Source organism: Lithobates pipiens, unplaced genomic scaffold (assembly GCF_037356315.1).
Source record: "Lithobates pipiens isolate NorthernLeopardFrog02 unplaced genomic scaffold, aLitPip1_a1.2 Scaffold_13, whole genome shotgun sequence".
Lineage (NCBI taxonomy): Eukaryota > Metazoa > Chordata > Amphibia > Anura > Ranidae > Lithobates > Lithobates pipiens.
Window position 1 is genome coordinate 348,099,200 of NW_027507718.1, and position 26,826 is coordinate 348,126,025.

General features: G+C 41.3%; 1 protein-coding gene across 5 annotated transcripts in view; it reads left to right on the forward strand.

Annotated features, from left to right (window-relative positions):
- GUCY1B1 (guanylate cyclase 1 soluble subunit beta 1) overlaps positions 1-26,826 on the forward strand; it is a 101,371-nt gene that overhangs the window by 70,197 nt on the left and 4,348 nt on the right. For all 5 annotated transcript variants that reach the window (XM_077477093.1, XM_077477097.1, XM_077477094.1 and 2 more), the window contains 4 exons: positions 4,711-4,948; positions 14,242-14,382; positions 14,684-14,838; positions 19,620-19,746. In XM_077477093.1, the coding sequence (XP_077333219.1) occupies positions 4,711-4,948; positions 14,242-14,382; positions 14,684-14,838; positions 19,620-19,746 (661 nt within the window). The remainder of the gene's footprint in view (positions 1-4,710; positions 4,949-14,241; positions 14,383-14,683; positions 14,839-19,619; positions 19,747-26,826) is intronic.

Genomic DNA, 26,826 nt, shown 5'->3' on the forward strand with positions numbered 1-26,826 from the left:
GCCCCTGTTCCAGCTGAAGAAAAACAGCCCCAAAGCATGATACTGCCACCACCGTGTTTCACTGTGGGTATGGTGTTCTTTTGGTGATGTGCAGTGTTGTTTTTGCATTAAACACATCTTTTGGAACTATGGCCAAAAAGTTCAACCTTGGTTTCATCAGACCATAACACATTTTCCCACATGCTTTTGGGAGACTTCAGATGTGTTTTTGCAAGATTTAGCCTGGCTTGGATGTTTTTCTTCATAAGAAAAGGCTTCCGTCTTGTAACTCTACCCCATAGCCCAGACATATGAAGAATATGAGAGATTGTTGTCACATGTACCACACAGCCAGTACTTGCCAGATATTTCTGTAGCTCCTTTGATGTTGCTGTAGGCCTCTTGGCAGCCTCCCTGACCAGTTTTCTTCTCGTCTTTTGGTCAATTTTGAAGGGAAGTGCAGTTTGGGGTAATGTCACTGTTGTTCAATATTTTCTTCACTAAGTGAGGACTGTCTTCACTGTGTTCCGTGGTATATCTAATGCCTTGGAAATTATTTTGTACCCTTGTCCTGACTGGTGCCTTTTAACAATGAGATCCCTCTGATGCTTTGGAAGCTCTCTGCAGACCATGGCTTTTGCTGTAGGATGCGACTAAGAAAATGTCAGGAAAGACCTACTAGAAAGGCTCAACTTTACTTGGGGTTAATCAGAAGTACTTTATATGATGCTACACGCCGATATACATCAGCACAATGGCAGCGGTGTGCAAATGGGTGTACCTGTACATCCCCTTTAAGAGGCAGGGCTAGCAGGCATGCGCACACCCACCGCATACAGCGTGACCGCACCCGCGGCCTCCCGACGATCGTGTCACGGAGCCACAGAATGGGGATGTGCCTATGTAAGCAACGTATTTCCCCGTTTTGCCTTGTGTCATGATAGAGATCACTGCTCCCTGTCATTGAGAGCAGTGATCGATGTCATATGAGTTGAAGCCCACCCCCACCCCCACAGTTAGAATCACTCCCTAGGACACACTTAGCGCCTTCATCGCCCCCCTAGTGGTTAACCCCTTCCCTGAAAGTGTAATTTACACAGTAATCAGTGCATTTTTATAGCACTGATCGCTGTATAAATGACAATGGTCCCAAAATAGTGTCAAAAGTGTCCGATGTGTCCGTCATAATGTCGCAGTCCCAATAAAAATCTCAGATCACTGCCATTACTAATAAAAAAATTAATACTAAAAATGCCATAAAACTATCCCCTATTTTGTAGACGCTGTAACTTTTACGTAAAGCAATCAATATACGCTTGTTGTAATTTTTTTAACCAAAAATATGTAGAAGAATACATTATGCCTAAACTGAGGAAAAAATTTTTTTATATATTTTTTATAACTTTTTAACCCAATCTAATTGAAAAACAGAATAAAAGTGTATACATGCAGTCAAATATAGAGATAAACACAGAGATACATTCAACAATAAACAAAATACAGGAAGTGAAGCGGGCAACTTTATTGGGACCTGGAGGGGATCTCTTTCTAACAGAGTGTACAGTGGACACCTTCATTCACCTTCATTTTCCTCCTTGTGCCATGACTCAGTGCCATTGTATGGAGTCAGTGCATTCCATACAGTTCCATCATACAGGGCCATCGCATGATGTACAGTACCATTGTACAGAGCCATCGCATGCCATACAGAGCCATCACATGCCGTACAGTGCCATTGCATGCCGTACAGTACCATCACATGTCGTACAGAGCCATCGCATGTTGTACAGAGCCATCGCATGCCGTAGAGTGGCACTTTACAATGGCACAGTACAGCATGTGATGGCACTGTACAGCATGCGATGGTACAGCATGGCATGTGATGGCACTGTACGGCATGCATTGGCAATGTCATAGTCCCGGTCTCTCTGAACTCGCTTCTGTTCATCTTCTACAGAACTGTCTGTGTTGTCATACTGACCAATTAGCCACTCCTCAGATCACCCCAATATAATGGAGAGAATCTGAATGGCTGGACAGCTTGTGTCCCTCTCAGGGGTCACATAGTGTGCAAACATCAGATCAGCCTGGGCTCTCTAACTTGGATGAAGGCAGTGATGACAGGGTCAGAGGAGAGGAATGTGAATTAGATATGATGATTTCTGTGCCTGGCTGTTTGTGTCTAATAATCTACATAATGTGTAAAGTGAGAGCAGCAACATAAGTGCTGAACGTCCATCACAACATCTCCACATACATGAGACTGGATGGCAGAGGCAATATGAAATGAAGAGGAATGAACCCCAGGCCCCCCTGTGCTCTATGCTGGCGATCTCCTATCTGGATAGAGGGAGAGAAGCACCAAGTTCACAACTTAGGGAAACACAACGGAGTGAGGGAAGCGTGGCTACAGGAGAAGCCCCTGATTAGAGGAGATGTGGCGGAGGAGATCCAGCCCCCAGCGGTTGACAGAGATCAGAGGAGACACAGTTCTAAAAATTTTCCTTGACCTCTGACGATCTGCTCATTTGCATGGTAAAATAATATATTTTTTTTAAAGGGCGGGCCCCCTTCCGCGATCGGGCCCTCGGACCACGGCCAAATCGACTGACTGGTCAGTCTGCCCTTGGTCTGTGCCAATTAATGTGAAGGTTTATTCAATTATTCCAACATTAGCTTGTATGTAGTATGATTCCTCCGTATACCTCTGCAATGAGTTACACCCCCCCCCCCCCATCACACACACATACTGTCTAATTTAAATGTGAAATAACACCAGTGCCAATCACTAAATACAAAAGTCCTTTGTACAAATATACAATCACACAATTCAAACAGTGAGGAAGACGAGCAATGAAGGCTTATTTAATAACAGAATCTGACAACAGTCCTAATTGAAATACAGACGGGTCAGCCCTTCTGATAATTGCCTGAATTCCAGTTTCCCAGTAGAGACCTTTAGACCTTTCATTTAAATTCTTTAAATACAAACTTTTATTACTAAAGAAATAAAATGTAAATAGAATACAGTGTAAAATATATACACAGTATCTCACAAAAGTGAGTACACCCCTCACATTTTCGTAAATATTTTATTATATCTTTTTATGTGACAACACTGAACAAATTACACTTTGCTACAATGTAAAGTAGTGAGTGTGCAGCTTGTATAACAGTGTCAATTTGTTGTGCCCTCAAAATAACTCAACACACGGCCATTAATGTCTTAACCACTGGCAACAAAAGTGAGTACACCCCTAAGTGAAAATGTCCAAATTGAGCCCAAAGTGTTACTATTTTGTGTGGCCACCATTATTTTCCAGAATTGCCTTAACCCTCTTGGGCATTGAGTTCACCAGAGCTTCACAGGTTGCCACTGGAGTCCTCTTCCACTCCTCCATGACGACATCATGGAGCTGGTGGATGTTAGAGACCCTGCGTACCTCCATCTTCCATTTGAGCATTCCCCACAGATGCTCAATAGGGTTTTGGTCTGGAGACATGCTTGGCCAGTCCATCACCTTTACCCTCAGTTTCTTTAGCAAGGCAGTGGTTGTCTTGGAAGTGTGTTTGGGGTCATTATCATATTGGACTACTGCCCTGTGGCCCAGTCTCTAAAGGGAGGGGATCATGCTCTGCTTGGGTATGTCACAGTACATGTTGGCATTCATGGTTCCCTCAATGAACTGTAGCTCTCCAGTGCCGGCAGCACTCATGCAACCCCAGACCATGACACTCCCACCACCATGCTTGACTGTAAGCAAGACACACTTGTCTTTGCACTAACCTGGTTGCCACCACACATGCTTGACAGCATCTGAACCAAGTTTATCTTGGTCTCATCAGACCAAAATACATGGCTCCAGTAATCCATGTCCTTACTCTACTTGTCTTCAGCAAACTGTTTGCAGGCTTTCTTGTGCATCATCTTTAGAAGAGGCTTCCTTCTGGGACAACAGCCATGCAGATCAATTTGATGCAGTGTGCATCAACCTCCCGCTTCAACCTCTGCAGCAATGCTGGCAGCACTCATACGTCTATTTCCCAAAGACAACCTCTGGATAAGATGCTGAGCACGTGCACTCAACTTATTTGGTTGACCATGGTGAGGCCTGTTCTGAGTGGAACCTGTCCTGTTAAACCGCTGTATAGTCTTGGCCACCATGCTGCATCTCAGTTTCAGGGTCTTGGCAATGTTCTTATATCCTAAGCCACCTTTATGTAGAGCAACTATACTTTTTTTTCAGATCCTCAGAGAGTTCATTGCCATGAGGTGCCATGTTGAGCTTCCAGTGACCAATATGAGAGAGTGAGAGCAATAACACCAAATTTAACACACCTGCTCCCCATTCACACCTGAGGGAAAATGGCTAATTGGGCCCAATTTGGACATTTTCACTTAGGGGTGTACTCACTTTTGTTGCCAGCAGTTAAGACATTAATGGCTGTGTGTTGAGTTATTTTGAGTGGACAACAAGTTTACACTGTTATACAAGCTGTACACTCACTACTTTACATCGTAGCAAAGTGTCATTTCTTTAGTGTTATCGCATGAAAAGATATAGATATATCCCACATTTTGGAGATACTGTGTGTATATATATATATATATATATATATATATATATATATATATATATATACAATATGATTCATTTATAATTCAAATAAATGAACAAATGAATGAATGGAAAAGATTTGTTTCTGAGACATGTTTTTGTCCTTTTATAGATTGCTGTACTCTGTTCTTCCCCCATCTGTCGCTAATGAACTCAGACATAAAAGGCCAGTTCCAGCCAAAAGATATGACAACGTCACAATCCTTTTCAGTGGCATTGTGGGATTCAATGCGTTCTGCAGCAAACATGCTTCTGGTGAAGGAGCCATGAAGATTGTGAATCTCCTGAACGATGTTTACACCAGATTTGACATCTTGACAGACTCACGAAAAAATCCTTTTGTCTATAAGGTGAAATGAACAGTAATGGGAGAGAACAACCTAGACAATATGCATTGATCAATACAGTTAATGTGGTTGTAAACCTCAGACATGAAGTATGAACAAACCATATCCCTCGTGTGTAGTTGTCTCAGTTAAGAGCATTAAGTGTAATTTCTGTCTCCCAACCCGGTCCTGTGCTCCGTGACCATGGCCCGCGGGACCAGCGGACCCAATTGCCGCTGGTGTCCTGCGATTGGGTCGCAGAGCTGAGGAGAACGAGGAGAGGTCTGTGTAAACAAACCTCTCCCTGTGCTTCCCTGTGTGGCTGTCACGATCGTCTCTTCCCTTTTATAGGGAAGAACGATCTGTGAGGTCACAAGGCAGGCCACACCCCCTACAATAAAAAAAACACATCACGTCACACATAACCCCTCCCCGCCTCCTAGTGGTTAACTCCTTCACTGCCAGTGTCATTTACACAGCAATCAGTGCATTTGTATAGCACTGATTGCTGTATAAATGACAATGGTCCCGAAAATGTCTGATGTGTCCGCCATAATGTCGCAGTCACAATAAAAATCCCTGATCACCACCATTACTAGTGAAAAAAAAATGAATAAAAATGCTATTTTGTAAACGCTATAACTTTTGCACAAACCAATCAATAATAGCTAATTGAGATTTTTTTTACCAAATATATGTAGAAGAATACGCATCGGCCTAAACTGAGGAAAAAAATGTTTTTTTATATATTTTTTGGGGGATATTTATTACAGCAAAAAGTAAAAAATATTGCATTTGTTTCAAAATAGTTGCTCTATTTTTGTAGCACAAAAAAAAATAAAAATGCAGAGCTGATCAAATACCACCAAAAGAAAGCTCTATTTGTGGAAAAAAAAGGGCGCCAATTTTGTTTGGGAGCCACGTCGCACGACCGCGCAATTGTCAGTTAAAGCGACGCAGTGCCGAATCGCAAAAAGGGGCCTGGTCCTTTGGCTGCAGATTGGTCCGGGGCTTAAAGCAGGGTTCCACCCTAAAGTGGAACTTCCGCTGATCGGAACCCTCCCCCCCTCCGGTGTCACAATTGGCACCTTACAGGGGGGAGGGGGGTGAAGATACCTGTCAAAGATTTTTTTTTTTAGGTGGAATCCCTCTTTAAGTGGTTAATAAGGGGGAAGTTAAATTACAGACTAAAGTTCCACTCTAGGGCTGGTTCACACAGAACACAGTGTGTTCCTTGGGTGTTTCCCACACCATGCTCAACAACACATCTTCTGCAGGTGCCAATACATTGTTAACAGCATCCCAAAAGCAGATTGCAAAAGCAGTGCATTTGTGGACACCAAATCGCATGGTACTGCACTGCTATGCAATTTGGTATGGGGTGTTTTTAAAAAGCAGTGCATGCAATACTTTTTACTGAATTTCAGGGCAATTTGCAGCCCATTCAAATGAATGGGCTGCAAAATCGCTCTGCATGAGTTCACACAGGAATCGCTTAGGTGCGTGGACCACGTTTCAGTGCGATAAAGGTTCAAATTGGCCCTTAAAGCTGTAGTAAACGGCCAGAAAAAAAGTAATGGGCCCCACTGCAGGTTTAAGTCATAATGTACAAGTATGCACTGCATACTAGCATATTATGACAGACTTACCTGTACGCAGAGCCCTCCAGCACAACACTGTCATGGCTCCCCAACGATGCCATCTTCACTCTGTCTTCCTTCGGTGTTTGCTGGCTTCGGCTGTATGAGTGGCTGGGGCTGCAATGACGTCACTCCCACACACGCGTGAATGCGGGAGCCCTTGACTCCGGCATGGAGCTCTGAAGGTCCGGCATTGTATGCCTTCCTTTCAGAGTGCATGCGCTGGTGACATTACCGGCTGCATGCAGGGTGAATATCTCCTAAACAGTGCAAGTTTAGGAGATATTCACTGTACTTACAAGTAAGCCTTATTATAGGTACCTGTAGGTACAACCTCAAAGTGGACTTTAATTCCACCTAAAGGCACTTCAAACCAAAGTTCTACATTTTGGTATTATGCCACGTACACACTAGCTTGGATGGTTTTTATGACGGAATTCTGCTCAAGCTTGGCTTGCATACACATGGTCATACAAAAGTTCGCTGAACTTTCAACCGTCAAGAACGCAGTGATGTACAACATTACGATGAGCCGAGAAAATTAAGTTCAATGCTCCAGAGAATGCGCCGAATTGTTTCCGAGCATGCGTAGGAATTTTGCACATCGGAATTGGTACAGACGATTGGAATTTCCGATCAGAACTTTTTCCGTCCGAAAAATTGAGAACATGCTCTCAATCTTTTGCTGGCTGGAATTTCGCTAGCAAAAGTCTGATGGAGCATACACACGGTCGCATTTTCAGACCAAAAGCTTGCATCAGACTTTTGCTGGTGGAATTTCCACTCGTGTGTACGGGGCATAAGTGTATCTAAGCATGCAGCACTTTTGCATCAGTTCACTATTTGATTTGCTCTTACCATTCAGCTGTATATGAAAATACTTTCTTTTGATTGTGGCATGAGTTTGCTGTTTTATACAGTCCACATTCCAATTAAAAATATATTTAATCGAAATGATAATTTTGGTGTTTTTTAATTGCAATATTTTTATTGATTTTACTGTTACATAAAAATATAACAAAGTAAACAAAATCAACAGGAAAAACATAAAAGATAGGCTCATAGGATACATTGTAAAAGATAGGCTCATAGGATACACTGGTTTGAAATGCAGAAGTCTAGGATATAAACACAACTTCGTAACAGTAGAGGAATAATACCATGTCCATGGGCTGCATAGGAGAGCCTAACAAAGAGGGGGGGGGGGGGGGGGAGTGGGACTGAGCTTTGCAATAGATATATAGTGATCATCATTTAATATGGGATACATGCCAAGTCACCCAGGGTTTCCATGTCTGAATTAGTTTAAGGTAAGCATGGCTGTCCGCCGCTAAGGTGCTTTCAAAGATATAGTGATCTTGTACCTGTTTAATTGAATTTGAGATGGGGGGGGGTTAGAAGGATTTTTCCATGTTTTTGTGATGTTGTGTCTGGCTGCTAGTAAGATGTGGGTTACTGTTTTGTGGAAGTTGTATGGGGTGTTATCAATTGTTAGTTTCAGAAGAGCTAGGTCAAGTGAAGGAGTAAAGGTTATTCCCGTGACCTGGGATAGAGTAAAATTCCCACCAGTAGGCTGTTAGTATTGGGCATTCCCACATAATACGTAGAAGTGAACCAGTTCTCTACAGTTTCTCCAGCATTTTGGGGGATGCGTTGTGGTCCAAGTTGGCAATTTTCAGGGGAGTTAAATATTTGCATTGGGTTATGTTTTGAGTTAACTCCCAGAGGGCACTACAGTTAGTGGCTTTGTATTTAGAGCGTAGGACTAGTTTTTATTGGTCGGTATTGTAGCTTTGTGTTAAATCTTGTTCCCATAGGCAAAATGGGTTGGATAGTTGAAAGAGCATTTTTTCCTATAGCAAACTGTAGATTAATGAGATTCCTTTTGTAGCTTTAGTTCCTGGAGAGTAGTATGTTAAAGCTATATTGACGATGGGGGTTAGAAGATGGGGATTGTGGTGTATACAATGAGCTATTTGGAGGTACTGGTAGTGAGATGAATTGGGCAGATTTAGGTCTGTTTGTAGTTGTGTGAACGGTTTAATATGATTACATATCATGATGTCGTTGAGTAAGCCTGGAGTGTCTTTAGGCCAGGTGGTGAGATTTAAGTTGGGGATGATAGATAAGGGGAGTTGCATAGGGATTTTAGGTGTATTGTGCCAAGGCATGGAGGTAAATTTTCTTCAGGTCTTGTTGGAAGCTATGACTGTAGGAGGGAGGTATTTGGAGAGCAGAGATTTTAGAGGGAGGCTGTATAGCCAAAGTTTTAAGTTCCTGTTAGGGATGGCTTGGCATTCTAGTTTACACCGAAGGGATTGGGCTGCCGGAAGAAACCATTCTTTGAGTTGGGTGAGGAGGGAAGAGTAATAGTAGTCTGAGATGTCTACTAGACCTGACCCACCCACTGATCTGTGTTTAATTAGCCAAGTCCGGGTGACTCTGGGTATTTTGCCTTGCCAGATAAATTTGCCTAATAGGGATTGTAGAGAATTTAGGTAGGAGTGGGGGATAGAGATGGGAAGAGAGCAGAACATGCATAGGAGTTGAGGGAAAGTAGTCATCTTATAAGTCGCTAACCTGCCTGCCCAAGAGAATTTGTGTTTAGCGATTTGTGCAAGGGAGTCAGTGTACTTCTGTGTACTTCAGTATGAAGTTAGCTTTAAATAGATTGTCTGGGTTTTTAGTCAATGTGATGCCTAAGTATGTTAGGCCTGACTATGACCTCTGGAAAGGGAATTGAAGGGCTAGAAGGTTTTTTGTGACACTATCTATACCTAGGTTAAGTATATGGGATTTTGAGGAGTTTACTTTATATTAGGATACTTCACTAAATTTATTTAAGAGAGCTTGGACTGAAGCTAGGGAGGATTGGGGATTTGTCACCATAAGGATAATGTCATTGCCGAAGAGGCTATTTTTGTGTATCTTGTCCTGCATGTGTAATCCCGTGATCTGGATGGAAGTTCTGATGTGTCCTGCCAGGGGTTCCATGGCTAAGCCAAAGATAAGTGGGGAAAGAGGGCAGCCTTGTTGTGTACCGTTTGTTATCCTGAATGGAGAAGATAGCATTTCTGCTACGTAGACGTTTGCTGAGGGGACAGGGTAAAGGGCCATGATGACTGTGAAATCAAACTTGAGAGAACAGCCTGGAGATATCCCCAATGAACTCTGTCAAACGCCTTCTCTGCATCGAAGGAGAGGAGCAGAGAAGGCGTTCCAGAAAATTTGACCAAATGTGTTATATTAATTAGATGCCTGGTGGTGTCAGAAGACTGATGTTCCTTGACGAACCCTTCTGGTCTTGGTATATGAGGGAAGGAATAATGGACATTAATCTGGTTGCTAGAATTTTGGTGTATAGTTTTAAGCAGCGAAATCTGTCTAAAGTTCTGTCGCATTGCTGGTTATTTTCCAGGTTTGGGGAGGGCTACTATTAGAGCCTTCAACATTTCCTCAGGAAATAAAGAGGAGGAGGCAGCTTGAAGAGGTCGCAAAGAAAGGGGGATAGGGTATCTCTGGATTGTTTATAGTATTCCTGGGGGAGGCTGTCAGGGCCCAGTGATTTGTTATTTGGGAGCGAGTTAATGTGTTGTTGTTTGTTCTATGGTTGAATTTGATATTCGTTGGAGATTCCACTTTTCTGTCAGAAAGTAGTAGATCCATGTGTATGAGTTGTGTGCCATGAAGTGGAATGAGAAATCCTTCTCTATTGTATGATGACATCTCCACATGTCGTAAAGGTTGTTCGATTATATAAAGCTAAACATTGGCGGAGTGTGTCTTAAGCTTCCGTTAGATGTGTCAAGGTGGTAGTTAGGAGCTATGTTAAAGACCCCACAGAGGATTAGAGAGCTCTTCTTGACTTTCCTGGACTTTCCTCAGTAGTTTGTCTAGGAATGAGATTTGATGGGGTTTGGGGCATAGAGACAAACCAGGGTGAACAAGGCAGAGTCAAGCATAGATGTCAAGAGCAGATATCTTCCTTCGGGGTCAGTAGTAAGATCCAGGAGTTGAAAGTCTATAGAGTTTTTGACAGCAATCAGTACTCCATGCTTCTTTTCTGTGTTGAAAGAAGGGGGTTGCAGAGTTTTTTAAATGTGTCTCTTGGGCGCAGATTATGTTGCATCCTAGTTTCAGGACAGTTTGCCAGAGAGAGGCTCTCTTGGCCAGATAGTTGAGGCCTTTGAGATTTATGGATTCTATCTCAATACCCATTGTTTGGTTTGCGTATGCTGCGTGGTAAACATACTCACATTTAGTAGAGATGAAGCACAGACTAGGAAGAGAGGAGGCAGGTGAACAAAATGCAAAACAAATAAACAGGAAAAAAACTAAGCAGCTGAGGTCATGTGAATAGTGCTGCATGACACGATAAGGGGGGGAAGAGTTCAAGCAGGTTTTGCACTGCAGCGGCAGAGCATCAAGAGGGGGAGGGGTGTTGCTACTCTTATAAGCTGTGAGAGACCCTTAGAATTTGGGTTGGAAGTTGCGGTTTGCTTGGTGCCAGAGGGGAGGGACTGGGCCCTGAATTCTCCGGGAGCTTGAGGGAGGCTGGGGGTCAGGGATTATTACTACTCTACACTTTGAGTAGGACAAGGCCAGATTCGAGCGTGGTGATAGTGACCGATCTTCCGTTTTTGTCGACAGTTTGGTTGAGTAGCCCCATTTGTATCCAATGTTATGACTCCCTAGGGCCTTGGTTATGGTGTTGAGTTGGCGCCTAAGGTCCATAGTGAACTTGGAAAGGTCCGCAAAAATGTGTATGGATTAGTAGGGGTCTGGTAATTGTAATGATCTGGACTTCCTTAGAATCTTACAAGGAACAAAGCCTTTGGGATACGGTGGATGCGGTCAATGGATAGGTCAATAGGTTGGAGGTCAGGAAGGAGGGTGCAAAACAAATTTGTGGCATATTGTGTTAAGTCTGAGGGTCGCACTGCTTACAATCCCCCTTAACTTAAGTTTATTGCATCTGGAGTGATCCTGCAAATCCACTATTTTCGCCTGCAACCATTGCCGTTCCTCAATGCTATCTTCATTAACATCAACTAGATCATTAACTAGGGGATTATATACAAGATTTTAGTAATGCGAATGGTATCATTAGCAGTAATCAGCATGGATTCATGAAGAATCGTTCTTGCCAAACCAATCTACTAACCTTCTATGAGGAAGTGAGTTGCCAGCTAGATAAAGGAAGGTCCGTAGACATGGTGTATCTGGATTTTGCAAAAGCATTTGACACAGTTTAATGTACAAAATAAGGTCCCTTGGCATGGACCATAAGGTGAGTACATGGATTGAAAACTGGCTACAAGGGTGAGTTCAGAGGGTGGTGATAAATGGGGAGTACTCGGAATGATCAGGGGTAGGTAGTGAGGTCCCCCAGGGTGCTGTGCTGGGACCAATCCTTTTTAATTTGTTAATGGGGTGGGCAACTACATGGCAAATGAGGTTCAATGTAGAAAAATGTAAAATAATGCATTTGGGTGTCAAAAATAGGAATGCAATCTGTACACTGGGGGGAGAACCTCTGGGGAATCTAGGATGGAAAAGACCTGGGGGTCCTAGTAGATGCAAGCTGCTGCTGACAAAGCAAACAGAATATTGGCATGCATTAAAAAGGGGATCAACTCCAGAGATTAAACAATAATTCTCCTGCTCTACAAGACTCTAGTCCGGCCGCACCTGGAATATGCTGTCCAGTTCTGGGCACCAGTCCTCAGGAAGGATGTACTGGAAATGGAGCGAGTACAAAGAAGGGCAACTAAGCTAATAAAGGGTCTGGAGGATATTAGTTATGAGGAAAGGTTGCGAGTACTGAACTTATTCTCTCTGGAGAAGAGACACTTGAGAGGGGATATGATTTCAATATACAAATACCATACTGGTGACCCCACAGTAGGGATAAAACTTTTTCGAAAAAAGGGAGTTTAACAAGACTCGTGACCACTCATTAAAATTAGAAGAAAAGAGGTATAACTTTAAACTACGTAGAGGGTTCTTTAGCGTAAGAGCGGCACAGATGTGGAATTTTCCTTCCACAGGCGGTGGTCTCAGCGAGGAGCATTGATAGTTTCAAGAAACTATTAGATAAGCACCTGAACGACCACAACATACTGGGATATACAATGTAATACTGACATATAATCACACACATAGGTTGGACTAGATGGACTTGTGTCTTTTTTCAACCTCACCTACTATGTACTATGTAACTGTAGTAGTAATATCAGTAACCACATGCTCCACTGAGTTTACTCACTCTCCTAGTGAAGAGATCTCTGTGGAGAATTTTGGGGTGAGATTAGTAAAGTCAGCATGTAAAGATTTCTGCAGGAACATGTCCTTGAGCAGTGTGTCCATGACAGATTTATTGCTGGTGGGGAAGGAGGCTATGGAGGCGCACAAAGCATTATGTGGGAGGGAGGGGGTTTCCCCCGGCTCACCGGGCCGCTGGTTGAGGCACAGTCTAGCCTCATTCTTGCTTTTGCAGGGCTGGTACAAGGAGGGCTTGCCGGAGTGGAGTCTGGGGAGGGCGATGAAGCCCCTGGAGTCATCTCAGTGGGTGTCCGTTCCTCCGGGAGGTCAGTGTAATGGCCGGAGCTTCTGTCAATGGCGGTGGGGGGTCGTGGAGTTGGTGCCATGTGAGGGCTGAAGAAAGAACTAAGTTTTTGTGGTCGGCATTCCTCCTTGTGTTTCCTTATCATTCTGGGGAGGTAGGGCGGTGTGTGTCCCGCGATCTGTAGTTGTTTGGTCGTTTAATTTGGGTCTTTGGTGCTTTCTTCCCCCTCGCTGCCCTGGAGCTCCTTTATCATGCAGCCATTCACAGTGCACACAAACCACCCCCCCCCCCCCACCCATTTTGGTGTTTTTTGCATGCTTTAAAACAGGGGTCTCAAACTGGCGGCCCTACAGCTGTTGAAAAAACTATCATCATGCCTCTGCCTGTGGGAGTCTTGCTTGTAACTGTCAGCCTTGCAATGCCTCATGGGACTTATAGTTTTGCAACAGCTGGAGGGCCGCCGATTTGAGACCCCTGCTCTAAATAGATCATATTAAAAAAGATTGGTTTATTTTGCAATTACCACAAACATTTAAAGTGATCAAACAGTCTCCTAACTTGTCTGACCATTTCTGTTTAACCTAGGAGAAAATAATTGAGAACAATAAAAAATATGCCTACTAATGCTCCTTTTTTTAACTTTGGCAACTAAAAGAATATCAAAAATATTTTTCAATACGTTTGATACAGTATTTGCACTACAAAGATCCATGTAAGTTAGTATATGTTGCTTGCTTTTTTTTTTTTTTTTTTCTTGAGATCAAATAGAAGAATGAATAGACAGGTTGAAAGAATATTCAGTCATTTTGTATTAAGTTATAACATGTATGGTATTTTTTACTTTTTATATTAACCATTTATGTGGTTTGCAGAAATGAAGTTTGTTGAAAATGTTTATGATTTTGACCATTTTTAGTGATATTGGTAATTAACATAATAGCTAAGATGACATTTTGATTCTACATGAAGCAAAGTGAAAGAAAATACTTCCAAATATGAAAACAATTCTGAATAAACCTAAAAACAAGATGCAGAATGCCCTTTATCTACAGCTGTACAGACTGTACATTCATTACATGGATATTTAACCTAGCCTGATCTTCTTTCAGGTGGAAACAGTTGGAGACAAATACATGACTGTCAGTGGTCTTCCAGAGCCTTGTGTTCATCATGCACGTTCTATCTGCCATCTTGCTTTGGATATGATGGAGATTGCTGGACAGGTTCAGGTTGATGGAGAATCTGTACAGGTGATTACTATTCCATAAAAAGCCAGCCATCGCAAAGCTTGTATTTTAAATTTGTGTAATGCACCTTGTCACCTTAAAACTGAGTGAACCAAAAACATTTTTGTTACAAAGAATTTTCTTAAGTAACATGTAGAGGATTTTTTTAAAACCAATGTGATGCACCTATACTGCATTTAACCCATGTTTCTTTTTGTGGATGTTTTATTTTACATACATATTTAAATCCATCCATTCTGTGTACCTTTTTATTTTCGGAATAAATGAAACACAACTTGTTTTGCAATTCTTTTCTCCCTTCCAGATCACAATTGGTATACACACTGGAGAGGTGGTGACAGGGGTTATCGGTCAGAGAATGCCACGCTACTGCCTGTTTGGAAATACTGTTAATTTGACCAGCAGAACAGAGACAACAGGGGAAAAAGGGAAGATCAATGTTTCTGAATACACATACCGGTAAGACCAGTTTATTCTTTGAACTTAATGGATGTGTGCCTTTTTTCAAGATGAACAGCTATGCCACTATTAAATTGATAAAAAAAATATTTAATACTTTTGTACAGATATCCTTTTAATGACTCTGCCATACCGCCCCCCCCCCCCCCCCCACTAAAGTATTATACTGGCAGATTCACGCTGCGTTGCCCATGGGCAAACTCTCTCAGCCTATCCTGAAGTCTTTTGCATCATTTGCACAGACAAACCCCATTCATTCCTATGAAAAGTTGTCTGTCAACTGACCCTGACCCACTAATGGATGGCCATTAAATGGGGACTCTAGCTTGTTTCCATTTATACAATTTTCCAGTGGTACTCCGTTCTTGAAAAAAAGCTGTACAGAGCTTGAAACATCGCTGCTATTTACTGGATAATGTAGCTTTTTTTTAAACAATTGCTTAAAGCATTTGTTAAACAAATGATCCTGTACCCTTAAAGCATTTTATACAGCACAGCACTTGTGCTGTGTCATTTGGCCCCCTGTATACCCTAAAAAACCTGGCTGCTCCTGCCTGGCTATACCCTCCCCTCTGCAAACAGACCACGATAATCATGGCTGCTGAGCCCTGACATCATGGTCCATTTGCTTGATTTTGTCAGCCGCAGCCTGCTATCTTCAGCTCTCCTGTGTCTGTATCTCGTCTGTGTCTCCTGTGTCCTCCTATCCCTCCCCTCCCTGCCTGTATCAGTGTATAAGAAGTTTCCCTGTGCAGGTGTTCTGTAAACAATTTGACTGGTTGTACCTGTATGAGCTCAGCTACTGCCGCTCAGCTGATGCGCATCTCTCTCTCTCTCTCCCCTCTCTCCACCTCCTCTCCGACTGACGTCAGTGGGAGGGCTTGGCCCCACCCACTGTAGCTGTGAGCCGGAGAGACAAGAGAGGAGAGGAATCAGCTGAGCGCCCGGAGTGGAGCTCATACAGGTACAATCGGACAGATATTTTACAGAACACAGGCACAGGGAAACTTCTTATAATGGTACAGAGAGGGTGACAGCATTTAGTAGAAGTGAGTTAACAACCACTTTAACCATGTATAAATAAAAGAGCTATTTTTTGCATACCTTTATGGAAGTCCTTGGTGCAGTTTGTCAGCTTAATGCGATTTCTTATGTACAGTTCAATGGGATAATAGCATAAAGCCCAGTACATACTATAAGAAAATTGGGCGTTTTTGTCTGAGGAACGATCATATGATATTTTGATAGTGTGTACACAACTTTCGACAGCCAATTCTAAGCTTCCGAATGAAAATTTATGAAGGGACAAACTTCAAAATGTTTTTCGTATGGGACCAGAACGAACAATTTTCATTTAATGTGTACCGTTTTCGTACAAGAAAAAACAGAAACAAAAGACTGCACATGATCAGAAACCATAAACAACAAAAAAAAAGCCTTTGTACTATGAGAATTTTTGTACATTATTTCCTTCCTCGGTTTCAACTTGCTGTGAGACATCCAGAAAAATCAGACAAACGTTTGCCCAATTTTCTTATAGTGTATACCTCACTTTCGTTATATTTTTATCATTCAATAAAAAGCTACTAATGATAAGTGTTTATATGCTATGGCTTGTTTTTTCATGTTTCCATGGAGTTAGATACTGTTTCGTTGGGGATTTTTAAGCCCATAATGGTCTGACCACAGCTTATATTCAATATAAAGTTTTACTTTCTGAACTGGTGATATAGTGTACTTATTTCATTGATCATTAGGAGCCTTTTTGGCCATGTTTTTGTCATAGCAATAGCACCTTTTATTGTTTTATTGGTTCCTTCCATTGAACATGGCAATTTATATTTTAATGGGTTTTGAAGGTTTTTACCAGGGGGCCGGGGTAGAAGAGTACAGTAATTGAAATTAAGTTTTTGAAAACTGGTCATTTTTTCTTAGTTTTTTTGTAATTGTGGAAAGTTTTTTTTCATTGTTTTGTCCTTTATTGGAGAACCCCTGAAGTTTTATAATTTGTACCACTTTTCTTTTGGTGACAGGGCTGTGTCCTCCTTTTTTGATTGGCTTGATGTGGAATTGTTTGATTTTTTTATGGATTTGTGAGGTGCAGATGGGATTTTTGTCCTAGCTACAAAAACCTCCCCTGTATACTTTTTGTTTACTATGCATACATTTGATAACTTCAAAATGGAAATACATTAACTAGAGCTTCTGTACACATTATTCCCACAATCTACTGTTGTTTAGTTCTTCCTTCCATGATTGCAGTCATTGTGGAAACTGAAAAAGGACTCTGCACTGTTAGCTTAGCAACTAAAGAACCAGGGGAAGATACACTCTGAGACAAGACTCTCACCAAACCCTATGGATGAAAGCCCTTTTTGAAATATTTTAGTTTGTTACCAAACTTATTTGTATTTTACTATTAGAATAGCATTATTGTTTCATATATCAAAAAAGCTGCCAAATGGCCCATACCATGATGTTGTTTAAGCATTTGCCAAAGTAGTACAGATGATAGCTAGGTCAGGTTCCATTAAAGAAGGCATTCTAAATAAGCATTGCTGTATTTTCTAAAAGCATATGTTGGGACCCAAGATGTGGATAATGTAATGGAATTCAAGAGTACCCTTGCCTCTGATAGCACTGATTTGTTACCATGAACATTCATTCATTCATAACATACATACAGTTAGAACATACATTTCTTTGCGCAGCCTTTAATCTCTCATATTGCAAACATCATTTATTTTTAATATGACCATTGTTTTGCATTTCCTTGCCGTTCATACTTCTTAAGCCTGAAGATCTTTTAGTGAGACTATACAAGAAGTTTTTTTTTTTTTTTTTTTTTATAAAAGCCTAATATTTCAGCACAGTAATCTCCAATAGATAAAGATTTATATTGCTTCTGCTGTAGCTGGAAAATACAGTGAGACACATGTAACTAGATACCAGGCACATCAAATATGATTTACTGCCATTTATAAGAGAGATTATCCAAGGGTAAGACAACAGAGTAGCACAAAATTTCTCCATGTAATAAATGTATGCCCAGTGAAATTGCTCAGCTTATTAACCTAAATGGTTTGTCACATAAAGTTTGTACTTTCCAAAGCATGACTGAGATATTATGGGCAATTAAGTCAGGATAGAACAATTCAAAATTATTTGTCTACGTGTGCATTTATAAAAAGCTGGCGTCTAGTGGGTGATTTCAGTGCCAAGGGATTTTTGTTAATAAAATCCAATCCTAGGGATCTAATAAATATCATAGGCATGAGTTAAAACATACAGGGTTGTGAGGATCTGTGCTCCTTAAAAACTCTGAGTCATTAATACATAAATGTTTAGGTTTTGAAGATTCCATTGCAAGAGCTTACTGACAGACCAGTGAGCTATGGAATGATATACACTAAGTCCAAATAGCCCAGGCGAGTTGATAGTAACAAAGTGCTAGCACTGCTTTGAAGGACCACTGTTGTGACGGGTGCCATTTAAAAAGAAAATAACACACTAAATACTAATAGTATTAACTATTGACAGATATCGGAATACAACATTTTTCACCATATCGGTCATTTAACATTTTGCAAAGTCCTATTATATTTAGGAGATAGAGAGCAAGTAAAAATAAACCAGAGGAAAAGGAAAATGACTGTATTGGCTGATACAGCTGATGGTCTGCTATTGTAGACCAGGATGCCTGAAGCCAAGGAGAGATGTCAAGCAGTTTCCTCTGTCCAGTAGTTGTGCATTTGCGGGACCACTCCCCACTCCTTTTGCAATGCTATAAAGATAGATGAGACTCTTGGGCTCTGATGTTGATGTTTGGGCTTAAACAATTGTTGTCTGGGTTGTGTAAAATGAACATTTAGTATACTCTTGCCCTGAAGTTGATATTGCTTTTCAGATATATTTTTCAATATATTTGTAGATCGCGTTGCTTAAAGAAGCATTAAACATTTATGACTGATTTATCTTAGAATGTTTTGTATTCATTGCATATAGATGACAGTCCTTCACTATTCTTCTTCGATTTTATAGCAATCTGTGTGTAATATCCAGTTGCATAGGAGCAATGTATAAGTAGTTATGTCCCTGCATGGCAATCTTGGTGGTTGGCCTTGTACTTAGCTGTCCTTGCGCTTACCTAAAAACATTTTAAGCAATTAAAACAGCTGCATCTTTGAATATTTACTCCCATTTTCTCCTGATATAGCAGACCTGGCTATCTGAGAAACAAGTCATCACCATCCTACCAAATGCTCAGAGTTACAATATGGAATATACAACAATATACGACACAGCCATGCTTTTAATAAAAGTTTATTTTGTTGATTTTTTGAATTATCAAGGTGCTTGTGTGTGGAGTAAATGGGAGTATTAGTAATGTTTGCATAATACATGATTTATCACAAGATTTTCTTTCACATATTTTTATGGAAAATGTATTATGTATATTTTGGAATACAAATGGTATTTTACTATCTTATGTATGCTGGTATCTTTAAAGTCTGATCTTGTGTTACTGGATTATTTTTACACATACGGGTGTTGTGCTATACTAGCCTCTTATATTATTTGGTATTTCTCCAGGTGTTGGAAGCTTTACAATGTTTGTTACCTTCCAAAATTCCGAACTTGTCCATGCCATGCTATGGATAAGGGATTTAGTATAGGGGGAACTGTAAATTCCAGGACATAAGGCTTTTGGCGCATAACTCCTACTGATTATTCTTAGACTCACTTTGATAAAAAAAATATTTTTTATCTTTATTGTACAGGTGTCTTATGAGTCCTGAAAATGCTGATCCTCAATTCAACTTACAGTACAGAGGTCCAGTTAGCATGAAGGGCAAAACAGACCCAATGCAAGTCTGGTTTTTATCCAGGAAGATCACAGATGTAGAGGTATGACTAATATGGGTGTAAGACATTGCTTTTCTAAACATTTCACATATTTCAGGTTTGATATAATTTGGGGTTGTAAATCATTGTCTGTGATTCATACAGTATGTTTAAATATTCAGATGTGCTCTTTTTCAGCATCACACATGCAAGCAGTGTTTATATTGACAGCCAAAAAGATGTACTGTAGATCTTTTTATTATATGGAGATTTATAAATATCTTATATTTTTCTTAAAATGACCATATTTGTCGGTGTATAACATGCACCCCAAGTTTTTTAAGGAAAAAACTTACATTTAAATACCAATCAATGCAGCCTTGTCAGTGTCATTTGCAGCCTTGCATTGCAGCCTTGTCAGTCATTTTCAGCCTTGTCAGTGTCTTTTGCAGGCTTGCCATTTAAAAATGGCGCCTCCGAGATACAGAGTGGATTTTCTGTGTATCTCGGCAGCACTCGGTAGCTCTTGGCCGTTCTCGGCTATTTTTGGCTATTTTCGGCCGCTCTCGGCTATTTTCGGCCACACTCGGCCGTTCTCGGCGGCTTTCGGCTTTCCGAAAACCGCCAAAAGCCGCAGAGTTTGGCCGAAAATAGCCGAAAGCCGCCAAGAATGGCCAAAAGCCGCAGAGAACTCACAATCAGTGGGGGATCGGCGCATAACATGCACGATTTTCCCCTGATATTAAGGGGAAAAAAGTGCGTGTTATACGCCGATAAATATGATATATGTAAAACTCAAGATTTCTTTCACTAGACTCTACTCTTTTTTTCCCACAAATAGAGCTTTCTTTTGGTAGTATTTGTGGAAAAGTGATGGTGCAGCGCTAATAACAATCTGAAAATACAAATGGGTGATCTGAAGTGTATAGATAACCTGATACACATCTAAATGTATCAAACTTAGAATAATTGTGAAGATATCAAACTAACAATATACATGTGCAGTATTGAAATAATGATATCAGGTGATGAAACCAATATATACAGTGGTGTGAAAAAGTGTTTGCCCCCTTCCTCATTTCCTGTTCCTTTGCATGTTTGTCACACTTAAGTGTTTCGGAACATCAAACCAATTTAAACAATAGTCAAGGACAACACAAGTAAACACAAAATGCAATTTGTAAATGAAGGTGTTTATTATTAAAGGTGAAAAAAAATCCAAACCATCATGGCCCTGTGTGAAAAAGTGATTGCCCCCTAAACCTAATAACTGGTTGGGCCACCCTTAGCAGCAACAACTGCAACCAAGCGTTTGCAATAACGTGCAATGAGGCTTTTACAGCGTCCTGGAGGAATTTTGGCCCACTCATCCTTGCAGAATTGTCCTAATTCAGTTACATTAGAGGGTTTTCGAGCATGAACGGCCTTTTTAAGGTCATACCACAACATCTCAATAGGATTCAGGTCAGGACTTTGGCTAGGCCACTCCAAAGTCTTCATTTTGTTTTTCTTCAGCCATTCGGTGGTGGACTTGCTGGTGTGTTTAGGATCATTGTCCTGCTGCAGAACCCAAGTTCGTTTCAGCTTGAGTACACGAACAGATGGTCGGACATTCTCCTTCAGGATCTCTTGGTAGACAGCAGAATTCATAGTTCCTTTTATCACGGCAAGTCTTCCAGGTCCTGAAGCAGCAAAACAGCCCCAGACCATCACACTACCACCACCATATTTTACTGTTGGTATAATGTTCTTTTTATGAAATGCAGTGTTCCTTCTACGCCAGATATACTTGGACACACACCTTCCAAAGAGTTCCACTTTTGTCTCATCGGTCCACAGAATGTTGTCCCAAAAGTCTTGGGGATCATCAAGATGTGTTGTGGAGAAATTGACACGAGCTTTGATGTTCTTTTTGCTCAGCAATGGTTTTCTCCTTGGAACTCTGCCATGCAGGCCAATTTTGCCCAGTCTTTTCCTGATGGTGGAGGCATGAACGCTGACCTTAACTGAGGCAAGTGAGGCAAGTGAGGCCTGCAGTTCCTTGGACGTTGTTGTGGGGTCTTTTGTGACCTCTTGGATGAGTCGTCGCTGCGCTCTTGGGGTAATTTTGGGCGGCCGGCCACTCCTGGGAAGGTTCACCACTGTTCCATGTCTTCGCCATTTGTGGATAATGGCTCTCACTGTGGTTCGCTGGATTCCCAAAGCTTTGGAAATGGCTTTATAACCCTTTCCAGACTGATAGATCTCAATTACTTTCTTTCTCAATTGTTCCTGAATTTCTTTGGGTCTCGGCATGATGTGTAGCTTTTAAGGATCTTCTGGTGGACCTTACTGTGTCAAGCAGCTCCTATTTAAGTGATGCCTTGATTGTGAACAGGTGTGGCAATAATCAGGCCTGGGTGTGGCTAGAGAAATTGAACTCAGGTGTGGACAACCACAGTTATAGTATGTTTTAACAAGGGGGGCAATCACTTTTTCACACAGGGCCATGATGGTTTGGATTTTTTTTCACCTTTAATAATAAACACCTTAATTTACAAATTGCATTTTGTGTTTACTTATGTTTTCCTTGACTATTGTTTAAATTGGTTTGATGTTCCGAAACACTTAAGTGTGACAAACATGCAAAGGAACAGGAAATGAGGAAGGGGGCAAACACTTTTTCACACCACTGTACCATACATATAAATGCAATGTTATAAGGTAATTAAACCAATGTATACCATAAATATAAAATACAATGATATCAGGTGATTAAACAAATGTATGCCATACACATAAATACAGTGAACAACTTATTATAAACTCAAAAGCAATAATAAAAAAAATGAATAAAGGAAAAAGTCAACTGAGTGAGAAAGATTGTTTGATGAAATGGAAATGTCCAAAACTTATGTATATTGACACCCCAAATAGTAATTTTCAAGCCACAGCTAAACGTGCATGAAAAGGGGAGATGGAGCACCGTCACCAATAACACTGAACCCGCGTACACACGATCAAACAATCCGGTGGAAAAGTCCGCCGGACAATCCGCCAAAAGTCCGGCGGACTAAGATTGTAGTTTTGCACATCAATCTATCCGCTGGATTCGCATTTCGGCGGACAATACGGCCGTGTGTGTGCTAGTCCGCCGTACTTTTGAAATGAATGGACTTTTCCTGCCCGGAGAATTTTGAACGCAGCTCCAGGTTACCGGGACCAGCGAAGGAGGCGTCGCTGGCCCCGGCACCTGGTATGGACTTAATGGGGAATCCCTACACTGAAAAAACGGCGTGGGGGTCCCCCCCAGAGTCCATATCAGACCCTTATCCGAGCACGCTACCCGGCCGGCCAGGAAAGGGGGTGGGGACGAGCAAGCTCCCACCCCTCCTGAGCCGTACCAGGCCAGATGATGTCCCCGCCCATTATGATGTCACAGCCCCAGCATCCTCTGGGACTGTGACATCATAATGGGCGGGGACATCATCCGGCGATGTCCCTATATAAGTTGCCGCACGCCGCGTGCCTGTCATTGTGGCCAGAGACAGCGGCGAGGCAACAGCTCAAGAAGAGAAGTAGAGGAGAAGAAGAAAAGAATAGAAGAACAGAAGGCGGCGACAAAGCGGCGACAGAAGACCGTGCCACCGCTTGTAAAAGAGCTAGAAGAAGGCGCGGTGGCCCGGCAAGAAGAACCGAAGAGGGGGACAAGAGCCCCGAAGAGGGGGACAAGACCCCTGAAGTCGGAAGGAGAGGGCGGCAATGGCAAAGAAGAAATCCGGGCTCCTCCGCTAGTAAAAGAGCTAGCAGAAGATAGCATAGGAGTCCGGCGAGAAGACCCCCGGAGCTGTGCAATAAACTATTTTAACCCTTGTGTGTTGTGGGATTTTTACATTTTTTTCACAGGTGAATGGGTTGGGGCACATTGTACCCCATACTCATTCACATAGGGTAGGGGGCCGGTATCCGGGGGCCCCCTTATTAAAGGGGGCTCCCGGATTCCGATAAGCCCCCCGCCCGCATGACCCCGACAACCCTGGCTGTTGTCCTCATCAACATGGGGACAAGGCGCTTGCTCATCCCACCCCCTTTCCTGGCCGGCCGGGTAGCGTGCTAAGGGTCTGATATGGACTCTGGGGGGAACCCCCACGCCGTTTTTTCGGCGTAGAGATTCCCCTTTAAGTCCATACCAGGTGGCGGGGCCAGCGACGCTTCCTTTGCTGGTCCCGGCTACCTGGAGCCGTGCTCAAAATGAGCGGACTTTCCTCCGTGTGTGTAGGCAAGTCCGTTCATTTCAAAAGTACGGCGCATAGTCCGGCGGACTATACGGCGGATAGTCGGTTGAGACTAGTCTGCTGAAAAAGTCCCGTGTGTGCGCAGGTCCGCTCGTTCGGACAGTCCGGCAGACAGTCCGGCAGTTTGTCCGCTAGACTAAGTCCGCCGGATAGTCTGATCGTGTGTACGCGGCATGAGGCTTACCAGAAAGTATTGCTTTAGTAGGACATAGGCCCCATGAATCAAACAGACTTTTCTGTGATTCTTCACCAAAAATAGTAGAGCCGGATGGATATAGTCGTTGAAACAAATGGATAAAATAATCTTCTCGCTAGGACCACCGGTCAACAAGAAAGGAATCTACAAGATATATAAAACGTCATGTGGATACAAACATATAGGGCATTTTGGAAGAGGTAAAACAAGGGCTTGTTAATCGATAAAATCACGCATTGGGAATATCAGGCTCGACCCACCGTGTTTCATCCACAAAGATATCATCTGGGGTGTCGACCTGCCTGTCCCACTGCATTTATATATATAAAATATGCCAAAAATTTAGGAGACAAACCTGTGCGTGCTTGTCCTAATTGATCCTGTATGTCCACTGTGGACAAAGATGGTGGCATGGCTTGAGTTTTAAGCCTCACTGTGGTATCATCACAACATATGGAAACAGGATATATTCAGATATTTAGTCTGATTTTCATTAAATTTGTTGTAATGATTACATGTATATCAATCAACAATCAAACCAACCATCACTATTGAGGACATATACATTTTATATATATGAGTTGCTTGCCCATGTGATAATACCACTCCAGTATTATGACATATCACGTTTCTTGTTCTCTAATTTATTTTCCTTTTTTCTTTTTTTTTTTAAGTTTATTTCTCACTGGACAGCAGTTTATTTTGTAATCTAACAATTAGGTCTATACAAGCCTCGATCAATCAAAATGAGGCTTGGTGTTTGTTGTCCTGTGTTCCAGATACCACTTCCATTTTTTTGCGCCCGCCTATCCCCAGCTATTTATAGCGAGGCTTGGCTTTCGCCTTGATGTGCGTTCCACTGCGTACTTCCTATTTGTTTTAATATGCCATTCATGACTTTTTAAATTCATATATAATTTATTTATTTTTTTAGTCCCGGTCTTTCTGGTGTGTCTATTCAGACCTATCTTACTTAGTTCTAATACGTAATTCCATGTTCCCGGACATTTTTTGTTTCCAGTCAATTGATACACTCCATCCTTAGCCCTCCAGAGCGAGGCTTGGAATGGCACGTGTCATTTCCTTTTTCCTGATTCCATATGTTGTGATGATACCACAGTGAGGCTTGAAACTCAAGCAATGTTGCCATCTTTGACACACTCTATTCTTAGCCCTCCAGAGCGAAGCTCTGAGTGGCACGTGTCATTTCGTTTTCCTGTTTTCATACGTTGTGATGATACCACAATGAGGCTTGAAACTCAAGCCATGCCACCATCTTTGTCCACAGTGGACATACAGGATCAATTAGGACAAGCACGCACAGGTTTGTCTCCTAAATTTATGGAAAATGTTATATATATATATATATATATATATATATATATATATATATATATATATATAATATATATTGTATATATATATATATATATATATATATATATATATATATATATATATATATATATATATATATATATATACGCGCAGTGGGGCAGGCAGGACGACAACCCAGACGATATCTTCGTGCATGAAATGGGTCACGGGCGAGCCTGCTGTTCCCATTGTGTCATTTTATCGATTAACAAACGCTTGTTTTACCGCTTCCAAAATGCCCTATATGTTTGAATCCACATGACATTTTATATATCTTGGAGCTTCCTTTCTTGTTAACCGGTGGTCCTTGTAAGAAGATTGTTTTATCCAATTGTATTAACTTCTATATTCATCCGGGCTCTACTATTTTTGGTGAAGAATCGCCGACAAGACTGTTTGATTCATGGGGCGTATTTTCTACTGAATCAATACTTTCCGGTAAGGCTCAGTGTTATTGGTGGCGGTGCTCCATCTCCCCTTTTCATGCACGTTTAGCGGTGGCTTGAAAATGACCATTTGGGGTGTCAAGATACATACGTTTTGGACATTTCCATTTCATCAAAAACTCTTTCTCACTCAGTGGACTTTTTCCTTTATTCATTTTTTTATTATTGCTTTTAAGTTTATAAAAAGTTGTTCACTGTATTTATGTGTATGGTATACATTGGTTTAATCACCTGATATCATTGCATTTTATATGTATGGCATACATTGGTTTAATCACCTGATATCATTGCATTTATATGTATGGTATATATTGATTTTATCACCTGATATCATTATTTCAATACTGCACATGTATATTGTTAGTTTGATATCTTCACAATTATTCTAAGTTTGATACATTTAGATGTGTATCAGGTTATCTGTGCACTTCAGATCACCCATTTATATTTTCAGATAGTTATTAGCGCTGTACTATCACTTTTCAACTTTTACTTTTTGCAATTGTCATTTGCGGTGTACTTACCAAGTTTTTTTTCACTCTTTTGGTGGTATTTGATCACCTCTGCGTTTTTTATTTTTTACGCAAATAAACAAAAAAAGAGCGTACATTTTGAAAAAAAAACAATATTTTATACTTTTTTCCATATCCCAAAAATGTTTTTAAAAAACTAATTTCTTCATCACTTTAGGCCAATATATATTCTTCTACATATTTTTGGTAAAAAAACGCAATAAGCGCATATTGATTGGCTTGAGCAAAAGTTATAGCGTCTACAAACTATTGGAAAGATTTATGGCATTTTTAGCCATACTGCGACATTGTGGCGGACAGATCGGACACACATTTTT